The sequence below is a fragment of the Gobio gobio genome, assembly GCF_949357685.1.
Source record: "Gobio gobio genome assembly, chromosome: 23".
Taxonomy (NCBI): domain Eukaryota; kingdom Metazoa; phylum Chordata; class Actinopteri; order Cypriniformes; family Gobionidae; genus Gobio; species Gobio gobio.
Window position 1 is genome coordinate 23,743,160 of NC_137119.1, and position 26,099 is coordinate 23,769,258.

General features: G+C 37.6%; 1 protein-coding gene across 1 annotated transcript in view; it reads right to left on the minus strand.

Annotated features, from left to right (window-relative positions):
* cntnap2a (contactin associated protein 2a) overlaps positions 1 to 26,099 on the minus strand; it is a 573,759-nt gene that overhangs the window by 320,885 nt on the left and 226,775 nt on the right. Inside the window, exon 4 of the mRNA XM_079806533.1 lies at positions 4,382 to 4,529. Within this exon, the coding sequence (XP_079662659.1) occupies positions 4,382 to 4,529 (148 nt within the window). The remainder of the gene's footprint in view (positions 1 to 4,381; positions 4,530 to 26,099) is intronic.

Sequence of the window (26,099 nt, forward strand, 5' to 3'; positions counted from 1 at the left end):
GAAACTGACACTTGAATACACACATAATGAAGGACGTAAAGACACCATAGAGGATTGTTAAGATATTTCACTGGAACTTGGTCTTCATTACATCTATATCATGTTCAATGTCAATTGTTATTTATTAATGTACTCAGCTAACAACTGTTGTTAGAACACTGTCATTTTTGCTACAATTTGCCATTGTAATACAAAAGTAACTAATTCACACAACATGCTGTTTTTTTTTATTTATTTTTTATGTAAAACCAAAATAGAGGCAACAAGATATTATAAGACCAGGCAGATAGAGTACTAAAAAACAATATTAATACATACAAATAATATTAATAATACTAACATTAATAATATGAAGATACGAATATACTAATATAACTGGAAATAAACTATTATTGAAAAGGTTATATAACACCATTAAGGTGCTATATAACACTTTCATAGCATGGTTGGACCCACTTTATATTAGGTGGCCTTAACTACTATGTACTAACATTTTAATAAATAATTGATACATGTTTTTACATCGTACTTACATGTTAAAAAATACCTGCATATAATTACGTCTGTAATTAATTTCTGTAGTTAGATTTGTAATTACACAGTTGACACTTCCCTTACACCTAACCCTACCCTTAAACTTACCCATACCACCACACCTGTCCCTAACCCTACCCGTATCCCACCTCAATATCAGCAAAGGTGTTTTGCAATACAATTTGAACACAATAAGTACATTGTACTTAATTTTTAATGTAAGTACATAGTAGTTAAGGCCAATTAATATGGGGCCGCATGGTTCTTTATGGAACCTTATAAAAAAGGGTTCTATTTAGCACCAAAAAAGGGTTCAAAGCCAAAAAAAACTAATTTGGTACGGTTTAGAATTTTTTTTCTCAAAGAGTGTAAAGTATGAGCTGGTTTAAGATGGTTGGCTGGTTTAAACTTGTCATTACCTAGTGTAAGCTAGTTTAAGATTGGTTCAAAACGGTTATAACCTATAAGCTTAAGATGGTCATTAGCTAGTTCAAACTGGTCATTAGCTGATTTAGGATGGACATACTGTACATTGGTTTAAGTAATTGGTTGGGTCGTTAGCTTGTGTATGCTGGTAAATATTTGCTGTAAACTACAGTAATGATTAGCAGGTTCAAGCTAGTAGTCACTATTGAATGTTATTGAATGTAAAAAAAAATGACAATCATTATTGCAATTATTTGTGCTCACTGATTTTCAACTGTTTTGAAATTTTTATATTGTTATCTAAAATGTTAGCCTGACAAGCCAGAACACATCAAGATGTTGGGTCTGGGAACTCACCATTGGCAGGGCTCAATCCAAGGGGCGTGATAAACGTTTGTCTTTCAAATTCCCTCTGCACCCAATAGGATAGCGCTACAACCAACCAGAGCAATGAAGAAGTTGAAGCGGAGCTAGTTGATAGATTAAACTTTCGCCGTATCCGGTCGGCAAAACTCCGAACACATCTTCCTTTCTTAAGAATAACTTCAGTGCCGTTCTTTGTTCTTTTCTCAAAGAAAAGCTTAACTCCAAGTCTTCCAGAGTCGCGGCCAAAGCCGATTCGAAAGATCGCTGTTCACCAGCTTCTTTGTTTACAAGTAGCACGCGGAACCGCCGCAACTCTGCCGTCATTATGTTAAGCCCGCCCACCGACTCTATACACGATGTGATTGGCCAGACCAGAGTTTGGTTTATCCAGCTCGCAAGCCAACGGAGAGTTGCTAGACTACCCTGGCCGCAAATTAGATTTTCCGCGAGGGTGCTTCTAGATTTCTAGGATACTAAAATGTGGCACTCAAGGTGTAAAACATAAAAAAACAGAGAGATGTGACACTATAGCATCCAAGATGGATATTGACTGTTTGACAGTCCTTGCTGCAGGTCAGCTTGATCCAGCTAATGATCAGTTAATACCAGTAAGAAATAAATGTTCCAAAATAAATGTTTTAAATAAATGTTAAAAAGATTAATCGGGATTTTCCAGCAGGGTGAGAATACTGTGTATTTATTCCTCCCTATGCTCTCATAAACAACCATTTGGAGATGGTGGCGCATATTTATCGGCATCAGTGATCACCTGCATGAGATGACTAAAGAATATGAGCAGTTTCACCAGCACGGAGCACATGTGGATGAGAACCTTTCCGACAGGAAAATCAGTGCAGCCAAACCCCCTCGGCATGAGAAGAAAAATAGCTTGAGGAATGATATGTATATCTAAAGCTATCAGGCTTCATTCATACTTGTCATAAATAGAAACATTCAGAAGAGCTAGGCGTCAGATTTATTTACACTATCATTATTTCAATGGCAGTATAAAAACAGAAAAATGTCTACTATGCTGCAGTTTGATCAATCTCAAGGATTTTATTTTGATCTCATCCTAAAATAAATAGATAATAAATAAATAAAGTAAGAAGTTTGAGAATCATGGTTTAAAATATGCCAAATGGATGCACTGATCAGCCGATTTCTGGTACCCGATTCTCCGCATGATCGGCAAAGACCAGTAACCAGCCGGTCAGTCTTGTGTCTTACCGATTTTGAGCCGGCCCCTTTTGTTGACAGCGGCACAGGCAATAACGTCTCTTCTCTCTGACGACGAAGCGACACACACTCGCCTTATATTGCGCATAATTGTATAGTTCCCGCAGGTTTCGCACAAAAAGCACACACACCAATGATCAAGTGGCCACCTATTCATAAAGCCGCCTCTCAAACAGCTTGTGAGTACCAAATGAGTGACTTACTGCGCTTAAACGGTCATATACACACAAAATTTTGTATGAGTTATTGGCGACTATTCAGTTTTGGAACCTAATTAGTTGAGAAAGTGACAGCTGTCTTACAAGTGACAGCAGTCTAATATTCCTGCTGCTGTCTGTTATGTTCATAAAAGAACAAAAGACAAAGAAAATCACTCTGCTCTTGACTGAATAACTTTTGTAACTAATTGTAGGCATTCATCTTTATTTAATTTTTACAATAAAGACCATCCAGTGTTATTTTACAATTGATTACTTTAATTTCTGTAGTATGTCTTACCTAAATATACTGTTTATCTGTATATCCACCTAAAAAGCTGTGTTTATTTCATATCTCTCTTTATTCTATTGCATTTATTTGTGCTGTTGTTTGAAATGTGTTTATTTGTTCTTATTTTATTACCATTGAAGAAAATTAGATTTCTGTTTGTCATTTATATGTTTGTATATAGGTCACAATAAAAAAAAAATCGGAAATCGGAATCGGCCAAGAAAATTGCAATCTGTGCATTTCTAGTTTAACAAAAATCATTAGTGAAGATGGTTCTTCTGGTCTGGGGTTAAATGACAGATGATTACATCACTGTAATGAGAGAACTGAGTGTGATACTTCTCAAACCAATTTAAGGGGGTGTTAATTGAAATTTGTTATCAAGATCAATTTAGCAGCACTTAATTTAATGAAAGTGATGAATTTGTCAAGGCTACACTCCATTTCAGAAAACAGAGCATGTTGGTAGTTCATAGATGTAATTTCTTCTCTTTGCTAATGAAAGGAAAGTGAAAAAAGAATAGCAATGAACTGAAGCAAGTGGAATGAATAATCCCATTAATTCACAAACATGACCTACAGGGGGCGCTTACCCTGTGAGCCTCATTCAAATTTTTAGGATGTTTTTTGACCTCATTGGAGACAGCTGCTCCAAAACACATCCACTCATCTGGAAAGCACTGCTGTTTAAATCCATGATTTTCAATGACTGATACCTTTCAAACAAATGAAAATCCAGCAAAGCTGTCTCTGTAAGATGATTAAATAAAATAGCTTATCCTGCAACCACAACTTCAGTGCAAAGAAAAGAAAAAACATGTAGCCTACATTTTGTGTTCAGCAAGACCAGTTCTCAGTTCAGTTTTAGTGACCACCAGGGTGGCATTCAAGTGGATATCTGTGCAAATCATGGAAATGATTTGTATGGGATGGATGGCTGACCTTGACTTTCAAAAAAAGTTGTGTCAGCCAATTTCTTTTAATTGTATCAGGATCTTTCTGCATATATATTGCCATCTTGCACTGCATATTAATCACTCTAGTGATGCAAAAAAGCTTAGAATCACGTTTCCTCAGTATAAAAAGAAACGTTCAATATATAAAACTGTCAATTTTATACTGAGCTTAGCAAATGTTCCAGCTATAATAAAGATTAGGCTACATAAAAAAAATAATGCACAGTTATTAAGATGAAAAAATCCCAATAGGTTTCAGCATCATATGTACTCAGCATCATATAAATAACTTCCATACAATGCTGTCTTAACTGATATCTACTCTATTGGATGACATCTAGGTGGAATGTGACAGTGCAGTGTCAACTTACAGTACGGGCATCCGTAGATCTCGAACCTGAGGCCGATCCGTCCCTCTTCACTCCAGTCTAAAGGAATGATGCGCATATAACGGGCCACAATCGGGTTTTGCAGGTCATGCCGAACAACACTCTCTGTATTGGAGTTAGCTGCAAACGCCTGCAAGACAGGTGCGAAATATGTTACTTCACTTTTTTAACCAACAACGTAGCTAGATCTTGCATAAATAAAACTCTTCTGCAAGCACTTAACCATAAACCATAAACAAAGACACTTACAAATGATCACTCCTATTTAAAATAATTAAAATAAATATGTTTATTTGTTAATAATGATATTCAATGTGTTGACGGCATTTCCCCTGAAATGGCTTTAGCTGTAAGCAGCTCCTCCCCTTTTTTAAAACAGCCAATAGCGTTTCGTTAATATCACCTCCTAATCTCTAGCGGTTATCATCATAATCTCCTCCATATCGCTTTGAACAGCATTCTGTGCAGCAATTAAATGGGTCCGATATGTTTGTTGTCTGCACCGACTTGCGCATATGATCCGCTCTTGTGTCTCTAGTCTAGACCAGAGCCGTTGGTGTTTTTGTGTGTATGTGTGTGTGCTGCGGCAGTGCGTGTGAAACTAATGTGAAACCAGACTTAATTCTCCTCAACTGAAAGCATATTTACACTTGTCTGAATTTCCTATCACATACATGTGTCATTCACTATGTAGAAAATAGTAAATGTGTGAACAACTGACCGATTTCAGCCTCAGCCTCAGCTTCAGCGTCTATTTATAGTGTAGGGAGGGTGGGGGTGGGGGCTTCAGATTTTAGAGAGCATTTGATTGGACAGAAGATGTGATGAGAAGGTGAAGTCTGCGATGATGTCATACAAATCTGTGATCCATTTTAACTGAAGTGAGGGACTGTAAGTTTTGAATGCTTTATATCTCCTAAATGTGAATTTGGTCATTGTTTTGGAACACACCCGCTTATTCCTAACCTTAAATAGTCATACTAAAAGCTAAAAAACTTCCTTTAAATGGTCAGGGTCACTTCATCCCTGCAATATCTTCTGTGAAACAGTTTGGACAGATATGTCTCCTATCTGGTCAAGTGTGGTTTTGAGAGATCTTTATAAAACTCTCTACTGTCCAGTCTCAGAAGGAAAAAAATTAACCGACATGTAGATGGAATCAAGTTGCACGGCTCTGTGGTTCACGTTGACCCTACGCAGCTTCTTGTGTCACGCAGAGCAAGAAATTGATTCAGTGGCCCATTGAGTGGTGGTGAACTTCAGTTACCAGACAGACCATGTGGGATTGGTGATAAGCAGCTCAAAGCCACCAAACTGGAATGATGCGGATTACAGTCCATGCCCCCCCGCTCACCCCCCTACTCTAAAGAAACCACCATTATATGGACTTTATTGTACAACTGGGGATTTCTTGTCAGGAACATGCTGAACACGTCAATATTGGAGGCTCCATACGGTGGTCCAACTTTAATGTTTGAAGTGCTGATTACTGTGCTCTGTAGTGGGCGACTGGGGAGTGTTCATTTCATTTTTCATTGCGAAGAGAGAAAACTGAGTTGTTGTGAGGTTTCAGGTGACAGTGTTTTATGGGTGGACCTCCTGGGCATAATGAGTAGCTATAGCACATAGAAGGGGTTTTCAAATTGGGGTCCACAAGGGGGTGCTACGGAAAAATTTAGAGAATTGTATTTTAAATGTATTGTAAAAGGTAATATATATATATTTATATACTCAACTAAAGGATTATTAGGAACACCATACTAATACTTAGTTTGACCCCCTTTCGCCTTCAGAACTGCCTTAATTCTACGTGGCATTGACTCAACAAGGTGCTGAAAGCATTCTTTAGAAATGTTGGCCCATATTGATAGGATAGCATCTTGCAGTTGATGGGGATTTGTGGGATGCACATCCAGGCTGCACAAAGCTCCCGTTCCACCACATCCCAAAGATGCTCTATTGGGTTGAGATCTGGTGACTGTGAGGGCCATTTTAGTACAGTGAACTCATTGTCATGTTCAAGAAACCAATTTGAAATGATTCAAGCTTTGTGACATGGTGCATTATCCTGCTGGAAGTAGCCATCAGAGGATGGGTACATGGTGGTCATAAAGGGATGGACATGGTCAAAAACAATCCTCAGGTAGGCCGTGGCATTTAAACTATGCCCAATTGGCACTAAGGGGCCTAAAGTGTGCCAAGAAAACATCCCCCACACCATTACACCACCACCACCCCACAGGACTGCCGCATACTGGATGTTTTTCCCTTTTCACACCATTCTTTGTAAACCCTAGAAATGGTTGTGCGTGAAAATCCCAGTAACTGAGCAGATTGTGAAATACTCAGACCGGCCCGTCTGGCACCAACAACCATGCCACGCTCAAAATTGCTTAAATCACCTTTCTTTCCCATTCTGACATTCAGTTTGGAGTTCAGGAGATTGTCTTGACCAGGACCACACCCCTAAATGCATTGAAGCAACTGCCATGTGATTGGTTGATTAGATAATTGCATTAATAAGAAATTGAACAGGTGTTCCTAATAATCCTTTAGGTGAGTGTATATATATATATATATATATATATATATATATATATATATATATATATATATATATATATATATATATATATATATATATATATATTAAAATAAAAACATTTTACTAAAAATATGCAACTTTTTTGCTCTCACTACATTTATTTGGCCTCACAGACAAAAAAATATGACATCTTAAATGTTCGCCGACCTATTTTTACTTTCATTGTGTTTAGAAAAGCAGATTAATCCGCATAAATCTGCATTACTTTACCGGCACAATCCAGGCTAAAGGTTCTGCCTTCATGACCAGAATGACTCAATTCTGTCGCAGTTAATTCCAGATCCAGACCTTAAACAGTCAGTGAGTGTGTAATTAGTTAGCCAAATGTGAAGTCACCCTGAGAGCTTTGCTGCCTGGCATGTTGTTTAATCAAGCACCTTCACAATTTAAAGCACAAAGGCCTGACGGAGATAGAGGCTGTCTTTCATTAGTGGAGAGTCTGGGTTTAGGCAGGAAGCCAGCTGTAACTATCATAAGCGGCACATTCACTGGTTTCCCATAGTATAATTAAAGTTGCTTTTACTTATTTTGTGTCAAAGCTCCTGGGTCTCCTTTAAGAGCTTTGAACAGCCATCCGCTCTTTGCACACGTCAAACTCTGAGAATAACGGAAAGACACTGTTCTGAACTAAGCCATCTAGAAAACAAACAGGCAGGAATTATTACAACAGCAACATAAGTGAAGAGTACAAACAGGCTGACCTTAAAAGCATTCATCAGACACGCAAGCGCTCTAACCATCATAACAAAAATAAAACATGCTGATGGTTGTTCACGATCGATGATGATCTTTTTCCTCACTTGAAATTGTTAGATGTATGTGGCAGGATTGGGTTGGAGCCTTTACCAGTTTAACGTCCTTCTTCCAAGAAAGTCTAATGTATAGCTGTATAATACTGGCGGATTTGTAGATGGCTGCCAAATAAAACATTCAGGTCTTGCAGTTGTTGTCAGTGTTGTTTTATGCAGCCATTCTTTTGTTACGTCAAGAAATCTATTGATTTTGTAATATTTTACCCTTAGACTATAGGAACTGAGAAATATTTTCTGGTATCTTTCCTACTGACAATCATAAGAACAATCTATCATGACCAAAGCAATCTGAGAAGGTCCTAAATCAAAATTACAGTGAATCACGCAGCTGTCACACATTGTGATCCAACGCATTAATCCGTTTGACGTTCTTATCACATTTTGAATGGCTAATTACTATGCTAACACAGGTGCAGAGTTTCTTGTGGTCTCAACTGATAAATTAACTTCTGTAAAATTGCACAGCATATATTGCACGACTGTGTCAAGCACTTTTTAAATCATTTAGAAATGAAAGTTATAATATTTTATAGTTACAATATTTATTAATGTAAAAACATGTTTTATATCAGGGATGGAAATGAACTTTTTTGTCCACCGGCCACTGTGGCTAGTGGATTTCAAAATCTACCAGCCACTCAATGTTTTTACCAGCCACTTTCTTGGTTTTAACCGACAATGTGTAACTGCATGTGAAAATTAATACTACAAGCTCTACAATACTTAAGCAGTTTATATAATCTCAAGTCTCAATGAAATACTGACATTTTCTCTTTCTCTCTTATACACACACAAACCATGAACTGATATACATTTCATTAAATGAGTAGGGCAGATTAATGGATGTGGCATTTGGATGATTCGTGGTCTTTTATGGCTTCCAGTTTTAGGTTTTTAGTCCCAACAATGAAACTATTAGTTTTGGCATCTTCTGAAGTGTGTTGATGACATACTAGGGTTGCCACCTTTAGTGTGGCAAAATAAGGGACACCCATTCACGACAATATAAAATATAACATTTTATATTATTTTACATTTGATTATTTAATTTATTTGTAAAGAACTCTTTAGTAGCCTATTTGGTGCACTTTAAAGGGATCGTTCACCCAAAACTAATCCTCATGATGTTCCAAAGCTGTATGAGTTTCTTTGTTCTGCTGAACACAAAAGATATTTTTAAGAAAGTTTGTACCCAGGCTGCTTTGGGGGCACCATTGACTTCCATAGTAATCTTCCAATGTGTTCAACATAACAAAGAAATGTATACATGTTTGGAACATCGGGTGAGTACATGATGACAGAATGTTCATTTTTGGATGAACTGTCCCTTTAAGCAGTAATTCTGAACCAGTAATCACTTTTTTGACAATTCTGAAATTCAAAAATGTTAAATTTTTTATTAATTTACTTAAATTATGACTATATTATTATGTAATTATTTGTCCCATTTGTATCTAAATATTATTTTAATAAATTTCAAACTTTATATGGCAGGATTATTTATTATGTGTGATTAAAATTATACATAACATTAATTAGGCTATAATCTATAAATTAACCTGTCTAAAAATATATAATTCTGTCTGCCAAGCTCTGATAATGTATGGAATATTATATAAATATATTAACCATTTAAAAAAACAATAGGCCTATACCTTTGGAAGCACGGATGTGTCTGTCACATAGACCGGTCTGTCAGCGTTGCTGCTTTAAGTCAGTCAGTCTGAGCAACTGAAATGCTTCTCTGCAAAGTGTGCAGTTGGCCTGAGGTTCATCACGAGTTACTGGACAGACCCATTGATACCTGTTTGATATTCAGCCCTATATCTGGAGATCCTCTTGCGTTCAAACGGTGGACGTTGCGCGAGCTCGAAGTTTTAAAAAAACCGCACACGTTTACAGCGCATGTTCTCTAGACTCCGCCACAATGGCAACAAAGCAGCTAAAACGCAACCACGTGCAAATTAACTTCTCCACTACTTATTGTGAATTTGATTTGTAACGCCACTTTTTTTTTTTTTTTTTTTGAAGGTGTGCCTCCTCTAAAAGTGTCCGCTGTCGAGGTGAAACAGCAGGATATGCTATTTTTATTTACCCGCCACGGTGGCCGGTAGGTAAAGCGAGTCTATCCGCCACAACACAAAATCACCCGCATTTGGCTGGTGGCGGGTGCTAATTTCCATCCCTGTTTTATATATATAAAATATAAACAATAACAATGATAATAACAATAATTGCCTTTTATTTGTCACTGAACACTTCATCAGTGGTGTACATTAACATTTTAAAATATATTTTTTATTTCTGAAGTGATGTTCAGCCGTTCTTATTTTCAGCTGTCTTCATGCTCAGTAAAAATTGGTCACAGACACGAAAATGTACCTTTAATTTCTCACAAAAATTCCCCACAGTCATCATGTGTCAGGCTATTTCAAGTTGGATTTTGACATGACAAAGCAGTGATATCTAAGTGGGTGAGTTGTTTATGTACTTTTAATTAGTCTTCCTATTAACACCATCATTTTCTTCACTCAGGCCATTTCGAGAATGCACACGAAAACAAGAGGCGGGATTTATCGCATGGAACTATCATATCCAATCATAACCGGTCATATTCAATCATCACGTGACTTTCCCCCATTCATTCTCTATTACCCCCCACCAAACCCACTGCACGCTTTAGGGGGTCTGTGAAAACTCAATGGGCTCAGGGGAGGCAAGACTCCCGCTGTAACTTTACCTCCTGGTGTCGTTGTTGGACAGTGTTACTTTATACAAACGAGTGATTTATACACTTTATATATTCATTAAATTACAGATACCTTCATTTTCTGCATGTCATACATGGCTTTCTTGCTGTTGATTCTTTCACATCACTAAGTACTACTTACAAGATCATGTGGTAACTCAGTATCATGCTGAAAAAACACCATTTTACTTCAGTGTCAAGGCAACTAAGTGATGAGCATCTCAAAGTGAGCATTCATTGCAGAGACACATTTAAAACCAGCTACTTAATTGCAGCCTTGCTTAAATGATTTATGGACATTCAAATGCTTTTATGTGGAATCGCAACCACATTTTACAGCGCAATCAACGGGACATCCAGCGATGTATCTCCCCGCCAGCAAAGTGAAAGCATGTGAATCAAAGTGAAAAAATGTGATCCAGTATTTAAGAAACCATTATCCTCCAACCGAGAGCATTTGGCACCCTCATACTTCTCTCGTCCCTTGGGGTTGTCTTCTTTCAGAAACCAAGAGCACAGCTGAATCAGTCAAAATAACAGCCATATGCAGATGTGTGAAGGGCTGACAGGACCAGCTAACTCAATGACACTCTGAATCGCCATACTTTAGCAATGAGAGACTCACTCAGGAGTGGAGTTATAGGGAAAAAAAACTGACAGCATATGAAAGCCTTACATTTCACAATATAAGCAAAGTAAAGTCTAGCTCAAGAGTGAGCTATAAATGCTATAAAATGCTGTTTTTTGATGCAATAAAAAAAATGGGGGTGTGACATTCTGATTGACAGCTGAGATTGACAGTTTCTCTGAGCAAAGTAGTCACTGACTTTTTTCAGGATTTTCAGGAGGAGATTGATTTTAACTTTAATTTCTACATTTCCATAACTCTTTATTTCACACAGACATAATGGGTTGTTCTGTAGTAAACTGTAGACTCTGGCTTTAATATATCAGCACTTTTTAAAGGGGTGGTAAACCACAATTTTACTATTCTAACTTTAGCTAGCGTGTAATGTTGCTGCTTGAGCATAAACAACATCTGCAAAGTTACAACGTTCAAAGTTTAAAGCAAAGGGAGATATTTGCTTTTAAAGAAATCAATTTCTAAGGAATACAGCAAACAGCCGGTAGGCGACTACAGACATTCCTCCAGGGTTGCTGATATCACCAGCCCCAATATTTACATAAACCCCTCCTCCGAGAATATTCAATAAGGGGGGGTGAGGCCATTTTGTATCGCTGCGTTGTGGTATAGTTAGGCTGGAGTGGTGTTGCTGCAATGCCGACGAAACGCTGTTATTTTCATCTGGATTGCAGGTCTGGGGTACTTGCTTTGTTCAACCTTCCTAGGGACGGGGGTGCATTGCAGAGCGTTTAACATACAGCATGTTATATGCATGTGTGTTTGAGACAGAGGGGAACAGGTCGCAGATATATGCTGCCCATCATAAAGCACGAGACAGACAGGGGTCGGAGGAGAAGACTGGAAAGCGGATTTGCACAACGGCTTGTCCTGAAAGCTGGATTTACAAACAGAAGCTGTTTACAAGCCACAACCTGTAAGTCTGATTTATTTTTCATCGATGTGTTTTCCTGTAATAGGTTAATTGTACGTTGTAGCAAGGAAGTAAACAGATGACAACGCTGTTCTGCAAACCAGTCTGTTAAATGCTCATTCATACTTAACGTTATCCGACGAACACCTAACGTTACAAAAACGCCTAACGTTAAAATCTCAACAGTGAACTTGGCATTAGTGTAAATTATTCTTTGATTAGAGCTTTTATGTATTATTTATCTACAGGCATGCTAAACATGGTTCTGTGTTTGATTTGGCTACTATAGTAAAGCTAATGTTTAGTGTTCGTTTTGGGTTAATAGTTCTTGCGACAGATATTTGGCTATAATTGTTCTAAAAATACAAAAGTAACAGTGCCATTCAGTAGCGATCACTATAGATCTTTACTCTTGAGGTCTGAACAGGTTCTGCTCGATCATCTTCACTAAAATGTTCTGGGTCTGATTCAGGCTCAAATTGGTATGGTTTTATTGACGCCATTGTTTCTAATACTGACCAAAGCACAGCCTCCGGTAAAGGTAAGGGGTGTGACGTTTCCGACAAACGTGCACTAGGCGGTTAGCGAATCACAACACACTGGGCCAGCTAACCGCCCATTGCGTATTTTTGAGGGACCGGCTTCATACAACCCGGAAACCATCAGACCGTTTTACAAGGAGGGACAGAGCAGTGTAGAATAAAGGTAAAATATATGAAAAATAATGATTTTTTTTTTTTTTTAAACGAAGCACATGTTACAGTGCACCCCACAAACACAATCAAGCCTTCAAAAGAATGTGTTTCACCACCCCTTTAAAGTCTATGGTTAAAACTCAATGGGCTCTGGGCTGCATTTCCCAATAACGTTGTCGCTTAGCGTCTTACGAAGACTCTAAAGGCATAACTTAACTAAAAGTATACCATTTCTAGGCTTGTTCCCCGAACTATACCTTAGGAGGTTGCTTAAGGTATACCTTCTTAAGTGTGACGTTAACATGTGCTGTCCATGATGGTGGTGCTGATTTGGTTTATCAATGGCTCAAAAATCGATTATTAACTATGTTATGTGAGATGTGAGAAAGCGGTGTTCTTTATCAAAGAAGCACTTCAGAAATAGTTGAAATTGCATTTATCAGGACTTTTTTTTGCATTTATGAGATCTTATAAATATAAATCCAAATTGCAAACTAAATCCAACCGTGGATATTTTATATAATTTTGAAATTATTGTGTGAACCCACAACCTCTCATGTCCAAATGTATCATGCATCAACCCACTACACTGGCAGTATGCCATTTATATTATCATAATATATTTTGCCATAGTCTTCATTTACTCCACAAGAAGGGATAATTGGCCGGATCACATTATTGGTAAATCACTAAATTCTGTTATTGGATGACCTACTCAATAAAGGTGCAACACGCGAAACTTATAATCAACAGCACAGCGGAGAAAAATGAAAGAAAGAACAGAGCGAAAACAGCTGAATTTCAGGGTGCTCTGTCGGGTTTGTCTTGACAAAGTCGGACCAACAAGATCTAAAAGCTGCTGAATTAGCCAGCGGACTAAAGTTTTCACGGATGAAACAATGCACATAGAAATGGCTCCGCGGACGACACCGTCTTTTATTTAGCACAACTATTCGCTGCCTTGCTGCCATAGTTTGAACAAGCTCCCACAATCATTCCCTTTAAATCTTAGACTCTATAATGGTTTGCCAGCTGATGTATCTTTGGATAATATAATTAAAAAGCTAACAACCATCAGTGTAATGACAATTGTATTCTTTGCACGAAAACACTTCAATTAGCAGAATTATATTTGTATAAAAGGAGATGTAAAGAAACAGTGGTGGCCACTATCGGAATTAACTGTCAATAGTGATAAGGTATAGCTAAGAGTGCTCCAGACCAACCTTACGAACAAATGACTTACAGAAGGTATTCTTAACTAATATCGTTTCGGGAAACACGCATTAACGTTAAGGTTAAGAAGGACGTAGTGTTAAGAAGGTTTCGGGAAATCCAGCCCTGGACTCCCGCTGTAGCTTTAACTGCTAGTGTCGCTGTTGGACAGTGTTACTTTATAAAAATATGGGATTTATATACTTTTTAATGTCACATTTGGTAATATTTAGGTCTATTTATACATAGAAATATATATTTTTTGCATGTTACACATGGCTTGCTTGCTGTAGATTCTTTCACATCACTAAGTAGTACTTACAAGATCATGAGGACAGAATATGAAAACCTCCCTCATTTCACAATGTAAGCAAAGTAAAGTCTAGCTCAAGAGTGAGCTAATGGTGTACAGGGTAGAAAATTGGTACTGAAAGTCCAACAATGGTTATTTTCTGCCAACACTTTCTACATTCTGACACTACTAAAAGGACCACTAAAATTGTTAAAGGTCAAAGTCTTCACCTATTTTGCAGAATATGCACATTTAAACAAATAAAGCTTGAGGACGAGTGTGTCCTCAATCCGGTTAAGAGGTTAAAGAAATCAGAATTGAGAGCAAAAATCTCACATATATTAAACAGGCTATATTTATAGACATTGTAGACAATAAAAAAAAAACCCGGCAGCTGTGGTTGCCAGAAAATCACAGTAAAGATGCAGTGGCAATGTTTTCAGTATTACGCCTGTATGTTCACAACTTGAATATTTTATCAAGGGATATAATATTAATATGCCAAGTTACTTAAACAAAAACAAAAAAAAACAAAAAAAAAAACACCCAGGTTGTACTGATAACCTCCATAATAATAGAAATATTAAAACATAAATCCACATGTAAGTGGTCTCTTCATAAAACATATACAAAACACAAACAGAATAACACACATGCCAATAAAATAATGCAATAAACAATGCAACACAAAACAACACAAAAACACCCTAATGTACATTTCTAATAACACAAATAAGAACAAACAAAAATATATAAACATCCATACATGATGTGTCATGTAGAAACTCCTGAGAATGTTGTTTTACTGTTAATTTGTGGGGTGATTTAGTTTTTACTTAAAGGTCCCATGGCATGAAATTTTCATTTTATGAGGTATTTCAACATTAATATGAGTTCCCCTAGCCTGAATATTGTCCCCAAGTGGATAGAAATGTTGATCGGTGTAAAACCGAGTTCTGGCTGTCTTTCTCTGCCTTTGAGGAAATGACAGGCCAGACTAGCCAATCCTGAAGTCTCCTGGTTTGACGTCCAAGCAGGAACGGTTACCTCCCTTTCCTCCGCCCAGAGAATCTGGCACGCCCATGCAAACGCTCGAGAGATCATTGCTTGTGAACGAGTGAATGCTGGCAGTTTCTCAGTGTTTGGATGTACAAATGAAAACAGAAGTCTTTTTCAGTTCCTTCTGATCTGTGATCAGTGATTTCTTATGTGTAGCTAATCATTTATTATTCGTGCACACACTGCGGCTTCTCTCTCTTCCGACAGAACAGTGTTTTCGTGTTTTCTATCTTGTGAGTCAGTGTTTTTGTACGTCCTCGTCGCGTCTATCTGATCTACAATGTGCATACAGTCGGGAGTTTCTGCTCAACATCGGCAGAGCCACATCTTTAGAGATAAACCTCACGCACGCCGAAGCTCGGCCTTCAACATCCCCGACCCCCAGTACTGCATCTGGCCCACAGCGGAGGCACCGAACGCGGCGTGAGATTAAGCAGAAGGGGGGTAAGCGTGAGGGTATCCGGCTAGGCTAGCCAGCTTTCCCCACAATAAACTGGATTACATTCAATTACTGCTGTTGTGTCTTTGTTTGCGCTGTGTAAGTTACTCAATGCGCGTCACTGACGCTTTTCATATGATTGGAACATATCTAGAAATAATGCTTTAATCAAACTTACTAACTTGTTCATCTCGCTGTAATGGTACATTGCATGTGTTACAAAGTTGGTAGAATAATGATGAAGACGGACTCGGCGTGACTGGGACTCGTGTTTATTCAGAACTCTCAGATAACACAACACAATAAACTCGCGCTGACAGACAGCTCACAACTCAGTAGTTACTATAAATAACTTTGTTAGCAATCGCTCCGTCTCCGTGATGTCCGGTTCGCGAACGAATCATTCTTTTGAATCGGTTCTTTTTAGTGAACCGAACCAGTTCACCAAATCGGACTGAATCGTTCTAAACGGTTCGCGTCTCGAGTCAGCGCTGATCCATAATTTACTAAAGTTACTAACTTTCTGACATGATTGACAGCCCCTCCGACTAGAAATAAACTAATAACCTGAAGTATATTCTAGTAACTACAACAGTTCACCCTGAACTGAGACATGCTGAGAGAACTGATGAGAAGTGAACTCAGGTCCATCCGTCTCTCTGGCAGCAGCTGGTGCGTCGTAGACTTCGTTAAACCACGTCCCCTCCGCTCATTTCAAATGCAAAGATGTCAGCCAATCACAACAGTGGGCGTTTTTACTGAAGTCTCACAGCAGACACGCCTCTTGAAACAGGGCAGTCAGCCACAGGGCAAACAGCAGTATAGACAAAATGCCTTTTATTTCTAAATTATGACATTTTATGATGTAAAAATCATACTAACAATATAAGTACACCTCAGGAAACACTATAAAATAATAGAAAAATGCCATGCCATGGGACCTTTAAAGAGTAAAACAGTAAAATAGTTGTATAGTAAAATTACATATAATGTGAAGTTTTTAATGTAGCACTCTTTATTTGTAAAAAAAAATACAAACAGTGTTTCTGTTTGATATAGATTACAGATGTAGAAAAATTAAAAAAAAAGTCAAAGTTGAGTATAGAAGATTCAAATACTAAATTTGCATTTGTTTTATGCAAGGAGGGGGTCCGACAACAGTCCAAAAGGGGTTTGTGAATATGTGGTAATAAGGACGCAAACAGTTTTGATTAAAGTGTATCTGATTCTGATTAATCTGCACAATACCCATAGTTCAGCTGGGTTTGATCCAGACTGTCACAACTGCTTGCGTTCAGATTCAAAGCAGTGGCCTGTTAAACCTTATTCCACTCCACTTATTATTAAAGGGGTCATAGAATGGTACATGCACTTTTACAAGTTGATTATACGGAAATGTGTGTTGGCAGTGCCTGTACACAACCATCCTACACTCTAAAAAAAAAAAGGTTCTATATTGCACCAAAAATGGTTCTTGGCTCGTAATCATAGGGGAACCTTTTTTAGTGCTATATAGCACCAATTTTGGTGCTTCAGTGGTTCTTCAGCGGTTCTTCAGAGGTTCTTCAGCGGTTCTTCAGAGGTTCTTCACCGGTTCTTCACCGGTTCTTTGACTAAGGTGCTATATAGCACCTCTGAAGAACCGCTGAAGAACCACTGAAGCACCAAAATTGGTGCTATATAGCACTAAAAAAGGTTCCCCTATGATTACGAGCCTTTTTTTTTAGAGTGTATAATGATAAAAATACATCCAGTGTTTTTTTTAATCTCCTTATATATTTTCCCCTGTCTCAAATCGAGCCGTCTGATCGTGTGACGTTACACGGTGTACGCCCCTCCTAAGATTGTTGATTGACAGCAGCGTTTCAACACAGACCCGCCCTGAGCGAGCTGTCATCAGTCCGCCATTGTTGATACGCTGGAGCAGAATGGCGTCTAAGCGATTGTGGTGTTGTGTTGTTGGGTGTAATAACGAACACAGCAGTCATTTTGATGTTCCTAAATCCGAACCGCGTAAGACCCAGTGGCTGCTGAGTTTTGTTTTAGAAGGGAATATTCCCCCCGATCAACGTCAATGTTTGCGCGAATCATTTCTCAGCAGACTGCTTTATAAACGAGCGTCAGTATAAAGCAGGTTTTGCTAATAAGCTGCTCTTGAAAAAAGGATCGTGTTCCTGCTACACCTCAGGAAGATGTGAGTGTAACGTTTTATTAACCTTTATATTAATCTTTGCAAATCGCTTGCACGCTTCACGATGAATGAGGCTAAAGTTTACAGGGTAAGTTACATTACGGCATGCTTTCTGTGTATGACGTTCTCAATATAATTCATAATCCCACGTTTATAATGAACAACGCGTTTGAACAATTGGCTGAGATTGATATGGGATTTAAAAATCAATTGGTAATATGTAATTAAATACTTTTTAATAGTTAATTAATTACTTTTAGAGCACCTTGCCCAACACTGTATTGAAGTACTTGGTGTGAAAAGCAATGTAAATGGAAAAAGCAAAAGTTGGAAAGCAAAAAAGGCTTTTTTTAAATGGAAAGCAAAGTTACATTTGTCTTCCATTTCCACTATTTTGCTTTCCAAAATGCATTTATGTATTTTTTGCTAATCCGAAAAATAATCCGCTCTGTAAACTTTGTGATCCGCTGCATCACTACCTATTACCATATCTGAATTTCAATTCTGAAGGCTAACACACTTGCAGCTAACAGTAACAATGGCATCAGTTTTTCTGTATCAATTCTAGCACAAGACCTCATTCTTTAAAGTGCATGCAAAATGGATGTGCAGTAGGCATTATCATTGTATATTAAACTTAAACGTTCACTTAAGCAACGTTAGTCATTATAGACATATTTATTCAAATCAACTGAATCAATAGGCAGCGTAGGACCTAATAGTCTATAAGCAAGGTTAATTGTTATATACTAGTTCCCTTTCGAAAGGGAACTCACACTGAATCCTGAGACGCTATTGGGGAACACCTCAACATGACTTGTATCTGAAGCAACTGTAAAATCACAGCGGCGACAGCCTATGATGTCATTACTAGCATGACCAGGAAGTATATATGGGGCGCCTATAGAACATATCATCCTCTTTATCGTCTTCAAAGACTGTTTGTTTGAAGTGCAATAGTTCGAAATCAGGTAAGAAAGGCTTGTGTAAGCAAACGTTTCTTGTGCATTGGTTTTTGGACAAGGAGCACGCACTCTCAGTTTTTGAGAGAGCTGTTTGCAAGCACTTTGAGTGTTTCCCTTTTAGGAAACCCAGATCTCGTTTGTCTATCTTCCTGAGGGAAGAGGGACATGCATCTGTACCGAACGGCTCTGTCCCTCTCACTGAGAGGAGACTCAGATTGCTGGGGTCTCAGATGAAGCTTGTTGAAGAGTTTAAGAGAGGTGTTATCTCTCGCGCTCTTCAGTGGCTGAAAGAAGGGAGAGAGAGCCAGTACTCTGCTGGCGTTCAGATTAATATATTAATTTTGAAATGTAAGATTAACATGATGGTAATTTAAACGTAGGCTTTTTTAAAAACATAAAGCAAAACATTACATTTGCAAAATAACGACTAGTATTTTCAAGTCGACTAGCAGCAGAAATATATTTTAATCGACTAGTCGAATTTATTATTGTTTGGTAATTTATTATTTATTTAGTCAACTAGTCTCGCACATCCCTAATTTGCAGAGCAAAAAACAGCATTATCTCGACATGATGGCAACACGAATCAAACTCCATGCCTCAACTACAACTAGGGAGTTTGAGCACAGGTCAAAGTAGAATGTTGTTCACTGGCAGCCATTGACCATAGACCATAGACTGGCATTATGCAATTTTGTTACATTGTAACGTAGGTAAAAGAAAGAGAGACTGGAATTAATGATGACTCGTTTGGGCAGTTCAGATCTGAGTCTTTCTTTTAGATGACAAAAATGTTATTTGTTGCGCGCTTTGATCTTTAAAACTTTGCAGACCTTTTACATTCACAAACAGCTTTATTACACACAGCATGAAAGGTAATATTTCAGGGTGGTTCCCCGAGAACTAAAAGGGCCATTTTCCTGGTTGCTTTTTGCACCATCAGTAGGAACTCTGAAGTGACGTAAAACACGCTAGTTGTTGTGACTTTTATTTTGACGGCGCGGCGGACCCTTATTTTGATGGTGCTGGGAACACTAGAGCCTGAGCACACAGTGCTCGCATTCTCCGTCTTCATTAGTTTACGATTTGTTTAACAGTTCTGTCTAATACGTTATTAGATTGAACTGTTATACAAAGAAAGTAGACATTATATGATAAAGTATTAGTGTTTGCCGTGTGGTTCATGTCTAATGTCACTAGCTCAGCAGAAATATAAAATCATGTTTCGCTTGGTCACCTCAAAGTAGCGTTGGATTTTCTCTTTAGCATAAAGGTTGAGAGGTCCATCTATCGCTGTTTTCTATGTTTGTAGAGCTTCTGAAGTAAATATAGGCTATAATCTGTGTGTACACAGCTTTTTTTAAGATCACAGATGCTGATGTTTTGCGTGCATTTGGCCAATCATCATATACTTACGTCACTGGTAGTTCCTATTGTGCTAGGTTATACCCTACTCTGAAGTAGGGGTATAATTTAGTACCCCAAAATGAGTTCCTAGAACTATAATCGTTCCTAGTTCCTGGGGAACAAACTCGCCAAAATCTTGGTATTTCCACCATTAGTTCTAGGAACTATGAAAAGGTTCCGGTGCGAAAGCCCCTTATGTTAACTTAGACCAAATCTAAAGTTAAAGAACAAATAAACTTATACACATATACTGTACATTAGCTTTCAAAAGTTTGTGGTCAGTAAGATTTTTTTAAAATAAATTAATATTTTTATTCACCAGTTTAATTGATCAAAAGTAATAGTAAAATACATGTATAATGTTACAAACGATTTCTATTTCAAATAAATGCAGTTCTTTTGAACTTTCTTTTAGTTTAAATACATGGATATGATATTTCACACATGCTATATTATAGGCTATTATACATGCTATTATTACTTCAAACATGCATCTTGAGACAAAACAAGGGCATAGACATATTTTAGGATATGTCAGTGCAAGTTGCTTTCAGTTAAAAGAACTCAAACATGCATTTTAGTTTGGGACTAGGCTTAAAGGGACCAAGCAGATTGAGCAATCATTGACTACCATAGTAGGGGAAAAAATACTATGGTAGTCAATGGTTGCTCTATCTGCTTGGTTCCCAACATTCTTCAAAATATCTTCCTTTGTGTTCAGCAGAAGAAAGAAACTCATACAGATTTGGAACAACTTGAGGGTGAGTAAATTATGACAAAATTTTCATTTTTGGGTGAACTATCCCTTTAAGCCTTGTCTGTGAAACTGGGGGTTTTAGATTTTAAAAGTATACTGTTGTAAAAATTGGATATAATATCAAAAAATCCTATCATGGATCCTAAAACAGAGCAGGAATATAGTGTGAAAATACCCAGCAGTCAGAATGAGATGTGTGTAATAGGCAAAAACTCACAGTGAATAAAACAACTATAGGCTGTTCAGACCCCAGCGAGGGGTACGCCTCGTTTCATTGGCTTTTTAAATGCATGTTTCAGCAGATTAATTGATGGAGAGGTTTTGCAGCCATTATGCCACATAGAGGGCTGCGGGACCACATGGGAGGAAGAATATAAGAATTCAGCGTGTGCTTATTCAGTAAAAGCGGCAGCAGTTTGGAGTTCATTCAGCATTGAGTGAAGGGGCTGAGAAAGGGTATCAGTAATGTGTGAGCCTCCAAAAGGATCCATTAAAATTCAATTCACAGAAAGGTACTTGTTGGGGGGGGGGACCAAACAGGTCGCACTCAGGGTTGGTGTCCAGGAAATGGTAATGAGAGAAAGAAAAGAAAAACATTCAAAGGTGTGACAAGAAAGTGCTTTTTTTAAATCTACAACAGCATTATCAGATAAAAATCACATATTTCCAGGGGTTCCTGGAAATCCAGCCAGCCTTGAGATGAGCAGGAATGTGAACGGATCATTTTCTCTGGGTATTATGGACCTCCTTGGGTAACATTTAAGAACTGTGAGAGACGGCATAGTCTAGTCAGAGAAATGTCAAGCCTCTGAGGAGGTTAACTTGAAGCTTTCACTGAGAATATTCTGTACGTGACATCTGTCATGTCACCTGAGTGTTCCAGCTCAAAGCGGAATGGGGAAACCTATCCACTGCTTTCGCATCATGGTCAATCAATGGGGATAAATCATATGGTGTTTGTGTGAGACTATGCATGCTGAGCACCTTCCATAAGACGGTGAGGACGGCTTCAATGAACAATGGCACTGTAGCATTTCCCCTTCTCCTTTGTTCCTTCTCAAAAGGCGATTTAAAATCAGAGTGTTTAAAATTGTACAACAGTATTTTGTGATCTTAATTTTTTTTACTTCCCCCTTTTCCACCGATAGGATGATGGAAACTGATGCAGAGATGCAATTCCACAGTCCTAGGTTAAGCCAATAGCTTCAGTTTCCACAAAATTATCAAGCAGCAAAACTGTTTTCAACATGGTGATAATAAGAAAAGTAAAATCAGCATATTATAATGATTTATGAAGGATCATGTGACACTGAAGACTATGAAGTAATGGCTGCTAATAATTCAGCTTTGGCATCACATAATGAATTACATCTTAAAACATATTATAATTGAAATAAGTTATTTTAAAAGGTTATAATATTTAACAATTTTAATGCTTTTACTCAAATAAATGCATGCATGAGAGACGTCTTTCAAAAATCATTAAAGTCCCCCATGTAGTACTTCTCATCACTTAAAATCACCTTTTTCATCACCAAAATTATATATTTAAAAATGTTTCCACTGAAAAAAAAAACTTCACGCCTTAAAATAGCTTGAATATGTAACTTTACACCCTTGCTTCATTTAGTATACGCAGATCCAGGGATATGCAAATTAGCCCCGCCTCCACTCACTCACACTATAGCTCAAAGATCCACTTGGTCAACTTTCCTCAAGCTACTGTATAAACGCTGCACAAAGGTAGCGCTCTTTACAATGTCGGACACATAAAGGTAATTCATATGATTAGCAATTTGCTTGACTATGTTATCAAACAGCTAATAATGTGTTGCAAACGTTACACAAACCATGTACCTGTCCGCCATCTCATAGTAAGATAGCTGACTACTAACAATCAGTATCCTTAGAAATGCCTTGAACAACTCAGAACGTCAGTGGTGAAAGGCATATAGTTCATCATAACATTGTAATATACATCATATACTCACCAGCTATTGCTACCCGATTTTTTATATCAACAGAAAAATATACCGGCATAACCTGGCTTCATTTGAGACTCCCCTGCTTCAGAGCAGTCAGAGTTAAGGATATGCTAAAGCCTATCATGTTTTCGAGACTGAACATAAAAATAATTAGATTATTGATATCAGACATAATTGTAATATCAATGCATCCTTAGTAAAAAAAAAAGACAACACTCAGCAATATTAAACAAAACATATCTGTTTAAGAAACTGTGTGCTGACTTTAGTGTGGCATGGTAAAATTAAACTCTGAAGTATATTGTCAACCATAGAGTATGCAAATACTCTCCATATAAATCCATAAATCATGTTATTTGTAAATGGTATGCAAGACACCATTCAGTCAGAACAGTATTCATTCCAGCTGGGCGACACTGAAGTGTAATAATGCATGCACAGCATTGAACCCTGGGCTATTAAGTTAATAAGAGCAAGGTGAGGTATACATATAATATAAAGCAGACGCAGAGAGGTACAGTGAGCTGTGGCGTAAAGGTTCGAAGATTACATCTGTCTGCTCACAAGTAATCAAGCAGTAATTGAAGTCATTTTAAAAATAAACCAGGGCAGGTGCAGTTAAATAGAGTGTCTAATTGACTTCACATAAATAGCTGTGAGATCAGTTGGAATTAGCTCAAGGTTTGAAGCGCAAATAAATTTACATTTGTTATATACTGTAGATCATATTAACGGCAGTCAAGCTTTCATTAAAGTTTCAGCACACAACACAAAAGCCATAGCTTGGATTATATTGCTTTCTGTTAGTCAATCAGCTATGAAATGGAATACAAAACCTCTTATGGATCCATTGCAAAGACGTTTGGATCAAAAGGATTTCATCAGCATTTGCGTTCACATGTATTTGATTGACATAAAGTTTACGAACAAAGGTCTTTTCAGGCATCATCAAACAAGTCAACAAAGGAAAATTTACAGAAACTGAATCTTTGACTCTTCGGTTCTCTTTGAAGCAAAAATATGCAGTGGTGGAGGAAGTACACAAGTCAACTTGAGTAAAAGTACAGATACCCGTCCCTATTAAAATATTAGTACAGTAAAATAATAAGTACTCATTTTCAGTTTTACTTGAGTAAACAAATACAAAAGTAGGCCTACACTCTAAAAAATGCGATTGGGTTATTTTAACCCAGCAATTGAGTTGTTTTAAGCAAACATTTAACCCAACCGCTGGGTTAAAACAACTCAAATGCTGGGTTAAAACAACCCAATTGCTGGGTTAGTCCATTTTCAACCCAACTTGGGTTATTTTTAACCCAGCATTTTTTTAGAGTGTACTTGATTTTTTATTTACTAAAGTATATAAAAAGTACTGAGAATCTAATAAGCAAAATGAGTGCACTGCAAACGTCTAATATGTATTGCAAATAAACAAACACTTATTATACACTATCAAAACATTAAACTTTAAAGCAGTCTCCATCTCTGTTCGAAATCTACAATTGCAGTTATTTGCGGAATTGTGCCTCGACACGGCACAGCGGCTGTCAGTCACCACGCCGGTGTGGATACTGTCATTCGGAATCACAGATTCTACTTTTTGAAAGTATAACCAACATACGAATTTTCAACGGAAAATGTCATCTGAACAAGTAAGTAGCTAACATCCACTTTTGTTCTGACCAACTAGGGAAAAAAAAGCATTGCAATAAATCGCGCTGATTAAATATAATGATCGCTTCTCATATCACGTCAAACCGTGCAAATTATACTTTGTTTTCAAATTGTTAATGCTAACAACATCAGCATTGCGTGACTACATTTAATGTGTATTAGGGCTACCTATAGTTCAGTTTTCATTTCTGTGCAGTCTAATTTCTAATTGCCATACCAACAAATTAATGTGGAGTAGGGGTGAATTGCTCCCTCTCATAACTAGCACAAAATAATTGGGTGGTTCCGTGGATTTTTTTCTAGGCTTGGTTGTGTTCATGGGGCACAGTATAACATGTCTTAATACTTCTTTTTTTTTTTAAACACCGTATTTTTCTTATATTTTACCTTTATTCCACACCGCCATCTCCACGGTCCTTTGAACGGCTCGTTTGCTTCCTGCTTCTGTGAAGCCCATCCCTCCAAAAAACGCAATGGTCTTAGATTGGTTAGATGGCCAAATGTAGTTTGTAGTTCTGCTCTCTCTCTTTCGTAATGACTGCGACGTGGCCTTGCCCACTTTGTTGCGTGTTCGCGGGGGCAGTGTTTATGTTAATATCAAGGGTTTATGATGTCACCAACCCGGGAAGAAGCTTGTTGTAGTCCAAACCGGCCGTTTTTGTAGGCAATAAACTGCCATAACTTTAAAAGACAATATCTCCGTTTGCATTGAACTTTCAGCGCTGTAACTTTGCAGATACTGTTTATGCTCAAGCAGCAACATTACACACTAACAATTACACTAAAGTTTAAAAAGTGAAATTGCATGCAACCACCCCTTTAAATCGAGCTACGGAATAATATACCATATAGTATTTTTATTAGGGAAAAACTATATTTGTGTACATATGTTGTGGCATAGTATAAAATTACAATGTACAGACGTCACAAGGGGCAACATGCATTCAGTTTAAGAGGAACACTATGTAAACACACAGTTTATGACCTAAATATGATTTAATTGACTATAATCAATCCTAAATTTCATTAGTAACTTTTTTTTTTATCAGTTGCACACACATTCAAGTTCTGCTCAATTTATCTGAATCAATGAGATGTTCACTCAAGAACAATTGGATCAGTCCAATTCACAAATTGTTATTTGTGAACCAAATCAGAAGGTTCACTGGAAAGAATCAATTCGTTCACGAATCGGACATCACGGGATACAGATTTCTTCAGCTCGAAATAATGAGGAACGATATGTTTTTATGAAATGTAGTGCAGTAAAAAGAACAATATTAAGGGCTGTTCACACCG